The sequence below is a fragment of the Girardinichthys multiradiatus genome, chromosome 1 (genome assembly GCF_021462225.1).
Source record: "Girardinichthys multiradiatus isolate DD_20200921_A chromosome 1, DD_fGirMul_XY1, whole genome shotgun sequence".
In the NCBI taxonomy this organism is placed as follows: Eukaryota; Metazoa; Chordata; class Actinopteri; order Cyprinodontiformes; family Goodeidae; genus Girardinichthys; species Girardinichthys multiradiatus.
Window position 1 is genome coordinate 36,681,568 of NC_061794.1, and position 19,639 is coordinate 36,701,206.

A 19,639-nucleotide genomic window follows, 5' to 3' on the forward strand; every position below is an offset into this window, starting at 1 on the left:
GTATCATAGAACTGCAGCAGTATATTGTACGTGAGATTGTACAACTATGTACTTAATTTTAAGGCTTTGATGCAGATCTTACCAGGGGTGCCAACAGTTGTAGAGGGTGATATAACTAATGTTGGGTGACCACAAATGCCATTATTATTATGAAGCGACATTTGAGAACAAAAAACTAAATCTAGCTGCTATTTCCAGAATTCCCTCACCTGTTATTCTCCATGTGTGAAAAAATGTGTTGTGTTATAACTCAAATAAACAAGATGCTTAATCAGTTCCATTAATAGCTTTTATTGCTTTCCGTGAATACTAACACACAAGCTCAAGCCTTCAGTTTCCAGCAGTAAGTTTTACCAAGGATGTGGACATGTATTACAAGTTTACAAAAGCTTATTTACAGATAAGTAGTTAAAATCCTCAATTTTTAAAAAAGACAGCTTTACAACTATGGTATGACGCACAGAAAGTGAAAGTACCTTGGGTTTTGTTTCAGAGTTGGAATTTTAAATGGCTACCTTAACGACAAACCAAAGTTTGACGAAAGTGCTCCCTACTGGCGCAACAGTGTTATATTGGCTTCACAGAGAAAAAGCAAAACAAAATTTTCTACAGCTTTCAAGGGGTGAAGTGCATGAAGACAAGAAATATACCTGTGGTATGTGCTTTATACAAAATAAAAGCAGACTTCTATGAATGTGTCCTCATTCATCTCTACACAGCATTCATACACAAAAAAAGACATCTGAAATGTCTGTGCTTGCTCTAAAGCAACTTTGTAAAATGGTTCTCCTTGGAAATAAACACCAAATAACTGATGAAATTACTGAATACGTTATCTGTGTTAAATTAGATGTTCAGATATAAAAAATCAGACAGAAAAAGGTTAGAAAAAATGTTTTGTACAGTGAAAAAGGCAGTCTTCATTATTTCACTTAAATCATCTCCTTCCAGTTTAAAGATCTGGTGACCAGTGGGCGTGAGAAGCTGAAACAGAAGAAGACATCGAGATCCTTCTAAGAAGTCTCCAAGTCCACGTCTCTTGGTCCTGAAGCCTAAAGATCCACAGTGCTACAGATAGACCCTTGGAGTTGCATCACACAGTGTACAAAACAAGTCAATTGGCATGCCATTCAAGTTAGTCATGTTCTCCAGGTTCTAATGGTGTCTCTGCATTGTCCAAAGTTCCAGCACCACCCTCTGTTGACAGCTCAGGGGAATTACTGCAAGAAGAGACCTTTTCACTGGGTATGTCCTCTGCATCACTGCTGCTACTAATGCTGCTGCTGCTGCATGTAGCATTGTTCTGCTCGAAGGTTGAATGTGTCTCTGATGGAGCAGCTTGCTCCGACTGTTCCACAGAGATGTTGCGCTGAACACCGATGGCAGCACCAGCCTCACTCGACTTTCCCTGCTTCTCAGTTGGTTTAGACTGTGTGCTGCTTTGCTCTGAAAAGAAAGAATATGGCACTTCTTTTATTATAATAGAATATAGTAAACAATCACGTCATTTCCGTTTTTAAGGTGGTAAAGACTACAACTACGAATCACACCTTTGCAAGTGATTTAAAAGTTATTTATGAAATAATCTGAACTATAATAAACTGCTGGATCTAGAGACGTTAAAAGAAAAGGAATGCAAATAAATGCTTCATTCCAAAATAGGAATTGGGTGTCTATTTTGTGCACATTTGACAAACTAAAAAGGTTCCCTCAAAGAAGTTAAAGCAATAAATTAAAAAAGCGAGCAAGGGCAGCACTGTTTAAAAAAAACATATTGGTACAAACTAACAATGCTTTTGTTTGCTCGTCTTTTTAAACCAACAAAATGCTCCTGAAGTGTCAGGCCTTGTCCACACGTAGGCGGATATCTGGGAAAACAACTTTTTATGCGGTTTGGCCTTTCATCCACACATAAACTCTAATAACCACTAAAAACTAATAATTCTGAAAACTCTGGCCAAAGTGGAGATTTAAAAAAAAAACTCAGTTTTTGAGCATGATCAAACTGACTTTTATGGTTCGGCACATCACTGTCTGTGACAAATATTGCGGCGCTGACGTCAAATGTGCGACCATTGTTTATAGACTCGGCCATACAGTGGAGCAAAAAATGAATGCTGTCAGAGAGGTGCTGATTACATTGGTTCCGACACTTTTGGTTTGTTGTGTTTTCAATCGACACCCTTGTGTTTTATCAGCTTTATATTCTAAGAATAGAAGTTCAACTTCTTTTTCTGTCCTCACAAATGAACCTCCTGTCGCCACGTTTTATGCCTAATAGGAGGTTGTGAATGTTTTGAAACATTCTGACTGGCTGACATAGGTTTCATTTTTGCAGTACACTGCCCCCTATGCGTCTGGAGTGTTTAACAACACTCAGTGGTGTATTTTTGCTTGTTGGTGTGGATGAAAACTTATCTGAAAAGCCTCACGTGTACGATATTATTTTTTAAAACGATATTTGTTTTTTTAAAACCCTGCTACATGTGTACAAGGCCTCAGTAAGTACAAGCAAGCCTAAGGAAGGATGAATTCACACATACCATGACTGTCTGAATTACAGGGTTTTTCACGGTTGCACTCTTCCCCACCAGTGTCTTCTTCTGACTCTGGTATCTCTGATGAGTTCTCTGGTCCGTTATGACGAGATGACACATCTTCTTCTCTTTCTGTTTCATCATCAGTTTTGCCAGTCTTCAGTTTCTTGGACTCCTGTTTGTTACCGTCAGATTCTTCGTCTTCTTCTGGATGTTTGTTCTTTATTCCATATTTTGGTTTCATCTCATCTTCTAAAGGTGGTGTTTCACTGCATCACAACAAACCAAGTGGTACTGTTCATGTTTTTTGGCTTTTAAAGACTGAGCAACATCTGATTATTAATGTGAGGTCTTGACATTCTGTATGAACTGAATACATACCCTCCTCCATACTTACTGGCATCCCCACTAAATATAGGTTAAAATACTTAAAATAAATAAATCTTGTTTAGCAAAATATGTTGAATTTAAAAAAATGAAAGCTTTAATCCAATTACTTTAATTCAGTGGGGAGTAAGGATCAAATGAAAAATGTGTGTTATTACAAATATAACTGATGCCAGATTTATTAACAACCCTTACAATTCCAGTAAAATAAATATGACTAAAACAATTTAATGCAAGCCTTCCCATTTCCCTGGGATATAACTAAGATGTAACACGGAAGCCCTTTTTGTCTTTGCTACTCTTCAAAGCATAAAAGACAAGAGAACATGATATTTAAAAAGAACTGCAGGTGTAACTTCATTCACATTACATCTGCAGTTACTTCATTCATGTAATTTGGCTAGAAGAAAATGACTGCTCATCTTAAAGTAGAACTAAACCCAATGTAAAAAAATAACTCTGCCAGATAAATCCTGAATGCCATCAAAGTGGGCAGCGTCAACAGACACTGAGGGGCACGACAAGGTGTGGGGATGAGCGGAGGGAGTTTAGCTGGTCAGGGGGATAAGGGAAAGTGGCAGCTAGCTTAATTTGATATATAGAAACATGGAGAGTGAGCAGAGCGACGCAGGTAGTTTTGCCATTGATAGACCCTTCGAGGTGGAGGATTTTTAACACCCCTCATCATCGGAGGATAAGAGAGGCTTTACGGTGGACTCAGCGATGCCCGAAGCCAGCGCTGCCACAGCAGTGGAGGTGCAATTTCAACTCCTGACTCGCTAAGGGGGCGTGTCTGAGAGAGATGGTTTTATACTGGAACGCGGGTCCATGACATAGACATGTACCAAGCTGTACCATTGGAACCAACAGGAAAATTCACCACCGTTAACCACCGTTCAACCCAAAGGGGGCAGCACTAAGATGGTTTCAGGACAAATATTCCAGAATTAAACAGGTTTACATGAAATTTTTAAAAATAGCACAATAACATACAGATAGCACCCTTAAGGCCTGATTTATAGTTTATCTGCAAAAAAAAATTTATTTTGTGGTTTAGTTCCTCTTTAAATGTGCCCATATCTACACAGAGACAATAATTAACAAGTTTAAAACAGACAAGATTAAGATGAAGCTCTTCAGAAAACACTTTAAGTGGGTCTGATGTGAAACATAGGATGGAAATGTGTAAATCACCTCATGCCTGTTGTTAAGTATGGAGGAGCATCTGTGATGCTGTGGGCCTGTTTCTGTTCCAAAGGCCCTGTGAACCTTGTTAGAGTGCATGGCATGGAAATACTAGGAAATGTTGCACAAAGAAACTGGGTTCTTTAGCAGGATCAAGACTAAAACATATGGCCAGATGAACAAAGACATAGTTCACAATACACAAAATCAACCTTCTTTTGTAGCCATCTCAGTCCTCTGACATAAATCCCCTAGAGATCAAAGACCCTCCGATCGGTATGCCTCAACTTTATGTAATGTTATAGAAAGACTTGATGTTGTCCTCTTGTCAAAAGAGGGGAGTAAGTGATTGTGGTAGCAATGATTTTCTTAAAAATTATGATCTTTTAATTTATTTTTTAAGTTTTCTTTATTTTTTTAACAAATCTTTAACACAAATGCCAATAAACGTAGAAGATGCCGTACTACACGCTCATTCATAATTACCTAAAATGGTGCTCTTCTGCTTCAGTGATTGCATCTGCTTCTTTACTGGCTGAACACTCTGGGAGCCCGTTGGTGGAAAGTGAAGATGACGATGACAGCTTTGGTCTGTTGAGTGTTTTCGGCGTGCCTGGTCCATTCACATTTCGACTGCTCAAGAAGACAACAATGAACAGATTTATATCTACCCTTCCAGGACTGTGATTGTCTTTGCTTTTGTAAAAAGAAATGTCAGACATTTACATCAATGATAAGTGCATTACCCCCACCTTTCTGAAAATAGAGAGGAATTTCCAAAAAACATCACTCCATTCATTCTGTTCACAGCTGATGTCCCATTTTTTCTTTTAAGGAAGTAAAAAGACACACAAATAGGTATTTGTTAATATTACTTTCAAATTTGCAGCCATCTGAATAAAGTTGGTAGCTGATGTACTTACTCTGATGTGAGATGCAGGTAGCTTACCACCATTACATTCTGCAACGAACAAAAGAAATTAAAAAAAGAACAGAAAAGTATAGCGACACATTATATGCCACCACAATATGGATTTTAGACCATAAAGATTTATCTATATCTCACCTTCTCCAGGCCTCTGAGAAACTTGTCGGCACCCGTGTAATTACGCTTGGGATCTGTAAGTAGCTCACACAGCCGCTGAATGGTGAATGGAATCCTGGAAAGGTTATCAGAGATATAGTAAGTAAAAGTAAATATATCTTGGTACCTGCATCAGAACATAAAAAAAAAAAACTGACAAGCAAACACGATCACAGCAGAGATGGAAAAGGACAAAAGCTGGACAAACCAATGAAAACAAGGTAGGAAACTGAGAATTAAATACTCTTTTTCCTCCTTCTGCCTACCATGTTTTTTTGTAACATGAAGCACACGGAGAATCTACCTGAGGAACTATTGTAATTGTTCTCATTTAGATGGTTGTAAGACATAAAAAATAAGGCCACTGTGATATATGAACCACTATTGCAGCTGCTAACACCTTTTATATCTCATCACAAACACCCCTTTACAGATCACATCAGTTTTTTCGGCAAAATCCCAGGATCGTGTGTTTTTTTTTAGGTTATGCAGTTCGGACAAGGACAACAAAGAGGGATGGCGTATAAGACATCTGCATTCATCTGAGCAGTCACCATAAAATGTGTCGGAAAATTTCCCATTTCTCCAATAATGTCTGGTTGAGCTCTGTATTGTCATCCTCACACTGGCTGTCCAAATACATTCAGTGCTTTATATACAAGCAAAGCTGTTGTGTGCCATCTGAACATCTCATTTCCTGCATTACACTCTACTAAAAAATGTATTTCTCAAACTAGACAGAAACAATACGGTCATACGGTAGCTCTGCTCTGTTTGCACCCATGGACTCCTGCTGCTGCTCTGTTTGTTTTGTCTGGTAACATTAAGTCACAATTGTTACGCAACATCCTCTCACTTTAAAATCTCCTGATTTTTATCGTACCGTCACTTCTCTCAGGGTGGCTCAGACATGCAACAGGGAAGTGTGCCCTTAGATCCCACACCCTGTTACTGGATCTGTCACAAGGATCACAAGGCGGAGAGATAATGCGTCTATCACAGATTGAAAGGGGCTGCTGGTATAGAAGCCATTTCAGAAGGGTATGAAATAAATAAAGTTCTAATTTGTACAATGATTTGTGCATTCTTGCTTTTAATCAGGGTTACAGGCAACAATGCAGTGGTGTGCGAGATTAGGAAACTGTGATATTGCAGAATATTGAAATTATATTACTTGAAATAAATTGACACTTTCATAACTCTATTTTTCTCTATGCTCAGACAATGCTTTTAACAGTCTCTGTGACCTTTAACATTTTGGGCAGGCATCTACTTCAGTGAGACTTCATTCAAAAGGTTAAAAATATTACTGGCATGCTAATCGTGAATTCATTATACTTAGAATATAAACCCCCAAAAATATTGCATAGAACTCCGCATATCCTTACAGCAATGCATTAACTTTAATTATTTATTACTTTTATTATTTAGATGAGTATGCAAGCTTCTGATTTATTTATTCTTTTATCTAGTTGCAGAGGATTTACTTTATGCTTCACTCACCCATTGTAACCATCCACAATCTTTAAGATCCTTTTCTTCATTTCTTCAAAGGGAATATATTCCACATTTGGATTGTGAGAGTCTCTCTCCTCTGGTGTTGAAGCGTGAAAATCCTCCATCACTTTATCCATCTTAAACAAAAAGTATGTTTTGAACTGTGACCATGGGATCCTAAAAGGCACAAGTAGTGTTAGATAAAAGTAAAGTAAGTCAGTAAGTAAGACTATTTCAAAACAATGATTGATAAAACATCAAGACATTCTGGTAATGGGTCAGCTAAGCAAGTTCCTACTCACATCGGTTGTCCTGTTTTGGCGACATGACACAGGAATTGCTCTAGTGAGGGACAGATCTCTTTCTTCCCTCTTTTCTCAAAATCTGTCAGTCAAAAGGAGTAAACGGGGTATAAATATTTACTGTACTTCACATTAAACTAAGTGAATTACAAAATGAGCACATCAGAACATATGAATGTACACTATACACTTGAAATAAACCTGCCTTAAATGAGAATTAAATCTGAAAGACACTCAACAATTACAGGTACATCTCGGTAAATTCAAATATCAAAAAAATTACACACAAAGTTCTATATTTTAAGTGTTTATTTTTGTCAATTTCAATGAGCATGACCTGCAGCCAAAATAACCCCTAAATTCAATTTCTCAGAAACAAGACCAAGGAAAAAAGTATTTTTCACACAGAAATGTTGGCCTAAAGAAAATTATGCCCATGCACAGTACATTATATGCAATCCATATACGGTTGGGGCTCCTTTTGCATTAATTACTGCACCAATGCAACAACGCATTGGGGTGATCACCCAAGAGTGACTTGTATTTGTAGTTATAGTTGCAGCCTTCATCTTGTGATATTCCCTCAGTCTTGAATAGCCTTGGCCTAACAGTCTTCTCAAGGCTGCTTGTGCACCTACCAGACTTTTTCCTTTCACACAGCTTTCCATTATGATGCTTTGATGCAACACATTGAAACAGCTAGATTCTTTCGTAATGACCTTTCGTGGTTTACCCTTACTACTGACAACCTCCTCATATAGGCTGTCAATGACAAAGCATAATGGCCTTATACTAATTTTTTCTGAGACATCAATTAATTTTTATTAGCTGTTAGCCATAACCATCAATAAACACCGAAACATATATTGCCAATAATTCTTTAAATGAGTTATTAAAATACATTTACTTTTAATGATATTCTGATTTCGGAGATTACCGTTTGTTGTTTGCAAATGCCTGGAAAAATGTAGCCCGTAAAACTTGTTCAACTTCATTCTACTTTCAAAATACCTGACACACACCATGCAAATTGACATAATGTTAACAATTTCAGTTCATATGTTATCATAGGAAAATATAAATAAATAGGTAAAATAACAATAGAAAGACTTACATATCAAAATACCCACACGTTCATTTTAAATCAGTTAGCGGTGTGTTGCTAGCAGGTTGTTCCTGAGCTAGCTGTTTACATAACCGTGTCAGATAGTATGTAAACGGGTAAAAAGTCTGAAATATAACGGACTTGCTTCTACCAAAAAGGTACGTGTAAAGTAGTCAAACCAAGCAAAGGCTAACATCTCGTTTCCCAAATGTATTCTTTAAACATTAGACATAAAAAGCTACATTTCGTGGGGTAACATGCGTTACGTAGTTAGCGAATAATAGCGATTTAACGTGGGAAAAAGGCAGTTAATTTAAACATTTTTAAAAACTTATTATTCATTAGGATAATTGTAAACATTGCCTTGAAACGCTTCCAATAATGCGTCGATATCCATAACTGTGTCCAGTCCACAAACAGGAATTGCTTTTTAGTTAGCAGAACAGCTAGCAGGTAGCAGTTCAACAAAGCTGCTGGCAGTGCAGAACTGCGCATGTCTACAATTACGTTTGCACTTTTGAGGAAGAGATGGAGATCAACAAAAGTATTTATATAATTTGGGGTTAAAAATAAATTCGTATAGTTCAAGAACAGCTTGATCCCATCACGCAACTAACTATATTTACGTTTTCAGGCATGTCACGGCTTTGGTAATAGAAAGTTCGAGATCGCTCTGTTGTACTGTGGGCAGGCAGGCAATCCGAGAGCGTCTTTTTTTTTTCTGCTAACTGGGGATTCGACCAATGACTCATCAGCTGGTCTGGGATATTTACCCAGAGAATCTATATATATATACATATAAACAACCACAGCTCTGAAGAAAATCCTGTGTGCGAATCCTACTCAGATAGTTCTCCAAAAAGAAGTTATCCGGTTTTCATAGTTAAGAATGGCAGTGCCATTAGCTGCATTACAACTGAGCTCAGCACCCAGCCTGGAGAAAAACATTCATATCAGCGACAGAGATATAGGAAGGATTTTACATAACCGGGAAAATGACATCCTGCCTTTACATTCTCCTTGGACTTTCTGGCTTGATAGGTAAGAAATTATTAATTTTTTCTCCCTACTGCTTCGTCATGAAACTGTTGTCGGTGGCATGTGAGTGAGCTCTTTGGCTGACCCATTCAAGGAACAAAGAACAGCCCTAGAATTGACCATTGTTGTCCAGTTATTATCATAAGGTTGCAAAGAAAATAGAAAAATAAACAGTTTTTATTTTTTATTTTTTGAATAATACACAACTCTGAAATTTGACAAATAATAAATTATATGTTAAAGCATTATTACAACAAAAACAGTGATTTAAGAAATTGTTCTGTTCCTGACTTGCACAACTGTAATGTGGATGAAGTCACTGGTGGCTACACATAATCATAAACAAAACCAGGTCAGTGTCTGCTTTCAGCACTGCTTGCTGAGTCACTGCTGGTGTCTCCTTTTACATTTGATTACAAATTAAGCTTTGTGGGTCAAATTTGTATTAACTAATAGGAAAAATGTAAAATTCACACCTTTTTATTATAATATTATGTATTCATAACAGTATTGATCACAAGCAACATGCACTATGTGTTCAAATGGGGTCAGTATTGTTTACTGGCTTATTTGTCACCTGATTCCCTCCCACCTCACCATTGCTTCTATTTGTCTGCACAGAGGGCAGCAGTGGCATATCTGATTAATGTAGCTGACATAAAAAAGTAATTTGAACATGTTCATATTTAAAATAGAAGGTGCTTAAAGTCCTTTTGATTTGTCTTTCTTGGTAAGATCTCTACCAGGAACAACAGCAGCTGAGTGTGAGTCAAACCTGAAGAAAATCTACACAGTGGAGACTGTACAGGTGAGATCATTGGCTGTTTTCATTATACTAATATTTCATTTGCACTTTAATCAAGCATATACAATTAAGTCTGATTTAAAACTCTAGTTATTTGTTTTAATAATAAGAATGTTCTCATAAAGCCCTTAGGTTATATATGTTTTCATTGTAGTTGATGTCAAACTAGGCAAAATGTGCTTTTTTTGCGTGAGTAAAATCATCACAAAAAAAAAAATCAACTGCTTTCTCCTTTCCCCTTGGCAACACAATAGAACTTTTGGCGAGTTTACAACAACATACCAAGTGTCTCCAGCTTGCCACTGAGATGTAGCTATCATCTGATGAGGGGAGAAAGGAAGCCACTCTGGTGAGTTCTATTGGCAGGGTCAAATATTTTTTTTAATTAAAGAGAAACAGACAAAAACCCCTGGTGACCAGACTTGGAGACCTTGGAGCTATTGAGCACACTGAAGTGTGCAGTAACACTCTTCAGTATGGAGGATGTTTCTCAGGGTCAGAGGAAGCCCATATATGTCAGGAACTGTTTAAAGGGGAACTGTTTTTGTTATGTATGTTTATCCTCTTGAATTTCAACGTCTGTCTGTCATGGAGCGTTCTGAATTTGGGAATGCTGACTCCCTTTTGGTAATCTTTAAAGATAAGGATCTACAGTATCAGAGGAATACATTTAATGCCAAAATTATCCATCTCCCTGGCAGATTCTGATTTAAAATGGTCTTCATTCAACCATGAAGTGTTCTTCTGATAGGATCCATCTCTCGAAGTCACCAGGTCAAAACTTTATAAAACCAGACACTGCAGTTTAGCAAAATTAAACTCTGATTGGTGCCCTGTATTCCTAATGTGTTTGCCAAGATGAATATTTGGCAATGTTCTTTCTGGTTTGCATACAGGGAAGAAGAAAGCAACGCTAAAGGTGGTGTTTGGAAGATGAAAGTACCCAAAGAGTGTACTGTAAGTTGAATAACACTCTTTTGTACTTGGCATGCAAGTTGACATCTCTGTTAATCCAACCTGTCTTCATATTTACAGTCGTCTGTGTGGAAGGAGTTGCTATTGGCCACTATTGGAGAACAGTTCAGTGATTATTGTGCCTCAGGTAAATGTCTTTGAATACATAATTCAGAGCTAACATAAAATGGCTTAAAGTTAGTTTATGAGTTACAATGGTGTAACTGTAGTAGCTATTGTGATGTTCAGTTCTCTTAAATTAATTTATATATAAATACATTTAAAACAAGAAGTCATCTCAGAGCTCTATCTGGACAAAATAAGTCAATTCAAATAAACTAAAACAAATATTTGGTCCTATTTTATTCAGTTGGTTTTTAACATGGTCAGATTCAGAATATTATTTATACAATACCACATTGTAAAAACTGTGTTAAGGAGAAAGTAAGCCCGAATAAAAGGGAGCCTATATTGACTGGGAAGCAAGATTTGGAAGATCTCTTATAGAACCAGAGTGATTGAGAGTTTCCTCACTTGACTTAACCACAAGTAAACAGGCAGTCTGAAGGGAAAATGCTCCATTTGGAAAATATGGAGGCATAAGGTCTTTACAATACTCATAGACTACTTGTCAACAACTTTCTCTTCAGATAAAAGTTACAGTTCTCTGGTGTGTGTTCTACTTTTGCTGGCTCATTCAGACAGAGCCTACACATATGTTGGGACCCCTGGCAAAGATGTATAAAATTCCTTAAAATAATGTAGCCAAAAAATCCCAAACACCACACGTTTAATGACAACTGCTAAACGTTTCTGTACAATAAATCTACCTAAAGCATGTTCAGTTATACTTTTCATTACTAAAATATTCAGAGAGTTAAGGAATATTTAGTTTGTAATCCATGACTTATTTTTAATGACTTCCATATAAAGCGACATAGATACCTAATTCCTTGGCCATTCTACAAAAGGGGAAATACATGAAAACATGCCATTTAAGAGAAGACATAGATGTGTGTTGATCTTCATGAGTCAGAAATTATTACAAGAAAATTGCTAATCACATAAACTTGCCTGGATTTACAATCAGAGCACTAAGAGGCCTGAAACGTCTCTGTTGTAAGAATCAAGTAGGGATGAGGACTCAGGTTTGTCCTGCCAACATTTACAGGAAGGAGGATTTAAAGTAGTTACAAAGAAATTTTGTAGATATTTGTTGGAAAGCTGCACCAACATTTTTAGTGACAGATCATGGCACTTCAGCAAAATCTGAATTTATTTTAAGGGTTTTTGCACATTTATCCCCTAGGGGCAATAAAGGTGGGTGATAATGTAGGTCCAAGGAGATTAATCTGCATCCTATCAGAATTAAAAAGTGATATATTTATTCTTCTGTGCTTTTAAAACATGCTTGGAGAGAGTCAACAGCTGATTAGTTTCATATCCCGGTATAAATTAAGTTAGTATAATTTACATAGCAAAGCATAGAACATAATGTTTACCTAAAATGATAGTCCATCTTTGATGTGTGGAAAAATATTTATCTTGCGTGATCAAATTGTGATCAATTATATAAACTTTGCCTTTTCTTTTAACTGGGATTTTTCTTTCACGTAAACTATGTCATAATCTTCGCAGTGGATATTGTTATTGTCCTAAGTGCAACACGACTAGTGTGTCTTATTGTGTGGTTCTATGTATACAGGGGATGAAGTAGTTGGGGTCAGCATCAGCGTAAGGGACAGAGAAGACATAGTTCAGGTCTGGAATGGGAACGCTTCCTGTGCCGACGAGTCAAACGTCTTGGGAAAGATCTACGAGCTCCTCCCTCAGACTCCTTTTAAAGCTGTGTTTTATAAACGTGAGTATTTTCTTTACATTGAATGTTGTTGTTTTTTTGTTTTTATTACAACATTTTTGAGCACTTTGCTTACCTTCTCCTGTTATGTTTTCTATTATCTTTTTAGCACACAAGGAGCACCACGCTTTTGAAGGAGGTCGAACAAGACACTAAATGTTTTGCACATTAGATGTTTTAAGTTGTGCAACAATCTTCTTTGCTCATGAAGTTATTCAGTTAATAAATTAAATTAGGTTAAATACGGTGAATATTCAGTTATTCATTAAGTTACTCAGGTAGATTAGAAATCACTCTAGTTCCCCTTGATTACCTCAGTTTAGCTCAAGTATTTTCAATCAATAAAACTTAATTTCACATGAGAATCTCTGAAATTTGTAACAAAATGCAGTTAATATGGTTCAATACACTATAATATAGTTTTTTTTTAATGTTATCTTTGAATGTATTTCTATAGGGGTTTTTTGTACAGTAAAGTTTTATAAATGCAAAAGTTGATATTAGTCATTTTTAGATGCTCTCTAAAATACAATGTGCCGTTAACCAAGCTTAGATCTTTTCAATGTAATTAATTACAGGAAATGTCAAGTTCCATTAAACAAATAATGTACAGCAGGAAAGGAGCATGCTGTTGATAGAATACAATAACCTCAATGCACAAAACACCTTGATTTGATTCCGGGAAATATATGCAATTAATTTTAATTTGTAGAATGTTCTTTGTTGTGGTTTCCATTTTGCACCTAGTTTCGTTTGTTTTTTGTATGTGTGTGCAAGACATCTAATAGTCCCTCTAGGTTTATGTGATGTTGTGATACTGGAGACTAAATGCACTTTGGTTTTATGTCACTTTTTGATGAAATGTAAAATTGTTTGAAAATTGCTTGTTTTTTCATGGCTTTGTTTTTTGTAGTAGTTGATAATTTTATTGTCATAGTGGTGTTCTGTTTTTAATTGATCTTTGTTCAGATTAAATTTGTAACTCCTGCAGTTTACAGTTTTCGGTCACCAGGGGATTTGTAGCTTGTGTCTACACCAAATCTCCTGTAGTTTCTCTCATATCCATACGTGTGAAAATCATTCCAGGTAGTATGACTAACTGCATTTTTGTAGCCTACAATCGGGTTAACCAAATGTCATTTGTTACTGCAGAGCTGTGGAGTACTCATTAAGACTAAGGCAGTGCCCTTTTTCATTCCTCTTATTAAAATACACATCAAAACGAGAAATAATCTGAAAATAACACAGTTTAGCAAACTTACTTTATTTAGCCTTTGTTAGTAATTCCTATGCTCATTAAAGTGCACGCTGTTGTTTAGGAATAATACTCTTGTCCTGCATATATATACTGCTGACGGATCACTTCAGATCCGAGATCTCATAACCGATTGTTGATCTTGGATTGTGCCTTGTGTTTATCAGTTGTTTACGATGTTAAAGTCCTCCCTGTTCAACATGGTGAAATTGTACATCGTCATGTTTCACTGTTGGATTTATATGTGTTGGACATAAAAAAAATAAAGAATTCTGAACTTTTATTCATTATGGTTTGGAATATTATATTCGAGTGTTCGGGTGTTAAAATTCATATTGCCCGTGCATTTTTGAATATTCACCCCGAAATGTCGGCAATGCCTTCAAATTTATGTGCTTACTTAAATTTTGTCCACATGTTACTTCTTACAAATGACCTGTTTAATCTATACGTTTTCTTTCTGTCAGGTACTGCTGCATCTATAGCGACTTTCATAGTGGCTGCTCTGATAATGTCTCCCTCTTGTGGTCACGTCCTTATAAATACATACTGCTGGATCTAAGTTTGGGCATAAGAAACTGGAGTAAAAACATTTCATTGCAGATCAGAAGTTTATGTAGCCATCATTATACAGGTGCATCACAATGAATAGGATAATCATTTAATTTTTTTTAATGATTGTATTTTAGCAATTTAATTCAAAGAGTGAAACATTCAGAAAACATATTGTGCTGAAACACACATCAAAGTTGGTGACATTTACTGAGTGACATTTGGAGGTTTCCTTCTGTCAGTCTGAAGTGAGCGTAATCACTGGAAACAATCCGTTTTCTTGCTATAAATACATATCCAAAATGTCTTATTTTCAAGGGCTTTCATTTTGAAATTTCACATCAGCGGTGGGTGAAATTTGATGAGTGGCATCTGGGTGTGTTCTGTCAACGTGAAGTGAGACTGGGCACTGGAAACAATTTTGTTTTAATAAGCGTGGAAGCTTAGGGAATATAAATGCACAATAGTGAACACACAATGTACAACATAAAACAGTGACAAAAAGAAAAATGTCATATCTACATATTCGCGGTTGGACTTTTAAATATCTAATATAAATAACAGCAACAATGACATCAATCACCACGAGTCAGTTCATTTAAAAATATTGCTTTTACCAAGATCTCAGCAAGCGCCACTGCCGTAATTCACGATGTTTTACAGCTGGTCTGGCACCCTCTGGCGTGTTTTTAAATAATTCATTATATTCTCTGTAACAATTCACAATAACCATTCATGATCTATAATAAACCGACTGTTTGTGGAATGTCTCTTTGTCATCCTTTCAGCGCGTTATACATACATATAATGCTATTTATGATTATGAGTTTCCATCTCAAGTAAATACAGCCACCTAATGCCATGGGTCTAACACTGTTTATTAAATAACTAATAGTGACGTAATCACTTGAAAGTAATTACTGAATAACAGCCAATAAGTAATAACTATACTGACAACCTATTGCCGATAATCAGCATTTGCTTCGGCAAAAACAGCGGCAACCGGTGCTGGTCTGGCCCCCTGTTGCAACCTCCGGCGGCGGACGGACCATTTCTAGTTGCTACTGCCACGAATGGAGATTGCTGTCTCCTTTAGACTCTAAGAACCGACCACAGGAAAAACAAAACCGAGTTAATCTACTCATATGTGTGCCGCAAAACGCCACTCGATTGGGTCACCAGGACGGCTCCCGTTATCACTTCCGGGTCAGCGTCGGAGTAAGTGTTTCGTGTTGTGTTTTCTGAAATGTAAATTTGTTTTCTGAAATGTAAATTTGTTTTCTGAAATTGAAATGTGTTTTCTGAAATGTAAATTGGTTTTCTAAAATGTAAATTTGTTTTCTGAAATTGAAATGTGTTTTCTGAAATGTAAATTGGTTTTCTGAAATTGAAATGTGTTTTCTGAAATGTAAATTGGTTTTCTGAAATTGAAATGTGTTTTCTGAAATGTAAATTTGTTTTCTTAAATTGAAATGTGTTTTCTGAAATGTAAATTTGTTTTCTCAAATGTAAATTGATCCCAGGCTTTGTAAAAGTGTTTCAGGTTTTGTAATGCTGGTTTGCACCTCCCGGCCCTTACCTATAGATATAATACACACAATTATATATTTCAAGCATTAATTTCTGTGAATTGTGATGTCATTTAATAAAGTACAAAAATTTTGATCTCTGAAAATATGAACATTGCTTAAGACCAATATAAAAATAATTTTGAATACAGTAATATTCATGTTGTGGTAATGTTATGAACTACACAATAATGTGGAAGGTTGTTGACTTGACAGTTGTCCATCAGAAAGTCCCTGACCCTCTACTCAAGGAGGGTGAGCCACAAAAAGTTATTGGTAAAAAAGCTAGTTGTTCACCTTGTATCCAAGCATATTCATATGGAAAGTTGAGTGAAAGGAAAAGGTGTTGTAAAAAAGCCCACAAGCAACAGGTATAACTGAAGCCTTGAAAGGATTGTGAAACAAACCCCATTTTAGAGTTTAGAGTAGTTACCATGCACAGACATATGCAGGACATGGGCTACAACTACAATTGTTTGTTTTAACTCGCTGCTGAAATGGAGACAAAGTCTCCTCCTTGCTTTTGACTGCACTGTTGCTCAGTGGTGCAAAGCACTATTTTTCAGATTAAAGTGAATTTTGCATTTCATTTGAATGTCAAGGTCCCAGAATCTAGAGGATGAGTGGAGAGACACAGAATCTAAGTTGCCTGAGGTACAGTGTGACGTTTCCATAGTGATGATTTGGGGTGCCATGTCATCTGCTGATGTTAGTCAGCTGTGTTTTTTTCAAGCTCAAATACCGAGCACTCGTATACAAGGAAGTTTTAGTGCATGCTTCCCTCTTCTGACAATCTTTATGGAGATTTCGCTTTCCAGCAGGACTTGGTAACTGCCCAAAAGCTGGTTTATTTAACCATGGTGTTACTGGCCTGACCAAAATTCTATAGAAAATCTATGAAGCTGTTAAAGCAAACTAGGCTTCCTTTATACCTCAGCAGTGCCACAGATTGATGCTGTAATTCATGCTAAATGACACGGACACACACAAAAAAGCATGATAATATGCAAAATCAAACACAAAAACAAATTGTGTCAGTAATTTGTGTCTTTTGGACTTCTGTCACACTTGGTGTGTTGGTTTTAAATGTTCAAAAATGCTTTTCTTTCTCAAAGGCCGTTGTGTTTTTTGTTTGTTTTATTATTGTGTTAGTTTCATTGTATTTTATTTTTAGTGTTCTGAACCTCAGATTTATTGTTTATTCATAACCAAAATAATAAAAAAGTGTATGTATTAGCAATTTATGTATTATTGGTTTTTTCTCGCTTTATTCATTTATGTATTTATTTATTTTAATTAAAAGATACATTAAATGTATTGCTTTTGAAACCAAACTTATCCGAGTCAAGATGTATTTATGATCAAATTAAAAACAAATTATTAACATCTTGCACACTGCATAGTTTCTTTTATTTTTTTTTAATTCAATTTATTCATTCAGTTATTTACATGAAAAAAAGAAGCATATTTTCAAAGAAGAAAGACGTTTTCTTTTTCCTGCGGTGACTTGCGTCAAAAATGAAAAAGGCTTGGGGTCCTCGTGTTAACATGACGTCACCATTGTTTACTTTTACCCAAGCCACGCCCCCGTTAGCAACTTGTGGCTAGCTCGTTACCGAGGAAGGCAGAGAGCATCGAGGGATCTTCTGACACCACCCAGCGTCAAAGACTGTCCGATCGCACATATTTCTGTGAGTAAACGACAATGTACCAGCTCACTGGCACATATTAAAGGATTATAGAAATAAACAATAGGTTTATTTTGAAAATCACCAAAAGGCGCAGCAAGGAAGGGAGAGAAACGCTTCATTTGAGCTAACGTCAGGACCCATAATATAGCTTTTGTTAGAGCTGATGTTAACATAACGCCACCCGCGATGTTCGTTGCAAACTGCGTTTCTGTGAAAATACCGCAAATATGTTGGGCTTGGTTGTTTTGTATAGTTGACCTATTAGACCCAAGTATCAAGGTTTGTCTGGTTATCTAGCTTATGTAAGCTAATGGCTCCAGTCAACGGAAACCTATAACTGCGGTGCTTTGCATTAACGGATATCGGATTTGATCACGTCGCCTCGAGACAACTTAAAGGTAATAATATTCCAATAACACAGTTAACGTTGAATGTATGACTGATCATTTATAAGTTTTAAGCTCATCTTTGTAGCTGCTGCGGGTGAAATGGCTGATCTTGCGCTGAGTTCAGAAGGCAGTTAGCTGAAACGTTTGGTTTATGTTGGATATTACAGTTTATAATTGTTCCAGTAGTATAACTTTAATAGTTTTTTGTTTTGTTTACGGTATGTAAATTTACTCGACCAGACCTTTCAATCTGTGATCCATATCTTTTCCAAATATGTGTTATTAAATAACACTGCTTACTGAAACTGAGCTAGTGGATGACAAATTAAAATAATGATAAATAAATAAAAGGATTGGGATGAAGAATTAATTGTGTGATTACTGGTTGGATAAACTTCATGACAAATGCTTACTTACAAATTTTCTTTTGGAGATTTAAGACATCGAGTCGAGTCTGAGGTAGAGATGCAGCATTTAGGCTTTTTCTGGCCTGTACAGATTTGCATTTTTCTTTAAAGCCTGACCTGCTGATTCGGGTTCTCTAATGACTAAAACACATATGAGGAAACAAAATGTGCTGCAGATTGTTTGATGAGGTTCTCATCAGAAAGTAAAGAAAAAAAATTTCCCCATTTATGTCTCAATGGAAGATCATCAGGTTTCTGTTAAATCAGAAACAAGTATTAAAGTGCATGATGTGGGTTGATGGATTTGTTGAGCCAAAAATATTTAGTTTTGAGGAATTTGATGAATAAGAAAAAAGAAAACAGACACCGGTTAAAGCTGGTGAAGGGGAAAATCAGCCATTTTCAATTTTTGATTTGTGCATCTTTAACCTGAGAATAAAGAACCTGCTCTTTTTAGCGATGTGTTCTAGATCAATTTTCCTTTCCTTTTTTTAATTAATACAACTTAAAGTGTTTAATGTAAACAAAAAGAAAATTCTATCCCTAAAGAGTTACCACTTTGTTTAAAAAAAAACTATGATTAGCTTTTTTTATAAGCTCGGATAAAATTGATGAACAACCAGATAACACGTTTATTTTTTGCAGAATAAGATTGAAAATGAATTAACAAAGTATTCACTTTTTGCCTTTACAATCGGCTTACCCCTTTAGCTTCTTTAAAAATGTCTACAGGAAACTCTGCCCTTTGTCTTCCAAACTAATCCTGATCCCAGGACCTAAAATAAACAGTGCAGACTTTACCAGCTCCTGCCTGTTTTCAACAGATTTTAGTTTTAGTTGGTGATTATTGAAAATTCAGCCATATGTTATGTCTTGAGCGTGGATGACACATCTCAAAAGCCAGACATAACTTGTTGCTCATTAGTTTTACCGTTTTGTTTTATTTTAAGTTTTTTTCTCCTTACAGCCTGTTTGGACTGTTTTGGGCACAACTTTATCTTAGTATATACAGTACAGTCTAATCT

General features: G+C 36.2%; 2 protein-coding genes across 3 annotated transcripts; one reads left to right on the top strand and one right to left on the bottom strand.

Annotated features, from left to right (window-relative positions):
• Nucleotides 1-271: 271 nt before the first annotated feature.
• LOC124867837 (serine/threonine-protein phosphatase 4 regulatory subunit 2-A-like) lies at nt 272-8,626 on the bottom strand. 2 transcript variants are annotated; one of them, XM_047364481.1, is made up of 9 exons: nt 8,461-8,626; nt 6,993-7,074; nt 6,697-6,867; nt 5,176-5,269; nt 5,033-5,070; nt 4,862-4,936; nt 4,596-4,742; nt 2,544-2,806; nt 272-1,446 (listed from the first exon to the last, which is right to left on the bottom strand). In XM_047364481.1, the coding sequence occupies exons 1-9, from the start codon at nt 8,492-8,494 to the stop codon at nt 1,136-1,138; spliced, it is 1,215 nt and encodes a 404-aa protein (XP_047220437.1). In that variant the 5' UTR covers nt 8,495-8,626; the 3' UTR covers nt 272-1,135. The 2 variants fall into 2 exon arrangements, with proteins under 2 accessions (XP_047220437.1, XP_047220443.1); XM_047364487.1 differs by having other exon boundaries at nt 6,697-6,827; nt 8,461-8,507.
• A 36-nt stretch (nt 8,627-8,662) lies between these two features.
• Nucleotides 8,663-14,290, top strand: LOC124867847 (eukaryotic translation initiation factor 4E type 3-like). The gene is made up of 7 exons (XM_047364501.1): nt 8,663-9,138; nt 9,871-9,943; nt 10,195-10,289; nt 10,837-10,897; nt 10,976-11,042; nt 12,600-12,755; nt 12,862-14,290. The coding sequence occupies exons 1-7, from the start codon at nt 8,987-8,989 to the stop codon at nt 12,906-12,908; spliced, it is 651 nt and encodes a 216-aa protein (XP_047220457.1). The 5' UTR covers nt 8,663-8,986; the 3' UTR covers nt 12,909-14,290.
• The last annotated feature ends 5,349 nt before the right edge of the window (nt 14,291-19,639 follow it).

What these genes read in the sequence shown, in the direction of transcription:
- LOC124867837 (XM_047364481.1), bottom strand. Translation starts at nt 8,494, where the DNA reads ATGGATATCGACGCATTATTGGAAGCGTTTCAAG. An exon ending in ATTGTGGATGGTTACAATGG is followed by an intron (nt 5,270 to 6,696) that starts GTGAGTGAAGCA and finishes TAACCTTTCCAG; the next exon opens with GATTCCATTCACCATTCAGC. An exon ending in TCCTCTCTATTTTCAGAAAG is followed by an intron (nt 4,743 to 4,861) that starts GTGGGGGTAATG and finishes CTTCTTGAGCAG; the next exon opens with TCGAAATGTGAATGGACCAG.
- LOC124867847 (XM_047364501.1), top strand. Translation starts at nt 8,987, where the DNA reads ATGGCAGTGCCATTAGCTGCATTACAACTGAGCTCAGCACCCAGCCTG. An exon ending in ACACAGTGGAGACTGTACAG is followed by an intron (nt 9,944 to 10,194) that starts GTGAGATCATTG and finishes GCAACACAATAG; the next exon opens with AACTTTTGGCGAGTTTACAA. An exon ending in CAGTGATTATTGTGCCTCAG is followed by an intron (nt 11,043 to 12,599) that starts GTAAATGTCTTT and finishes CTATGTATACAG; the next exon opens with GGGATGAAGTAGTTGGGGTC.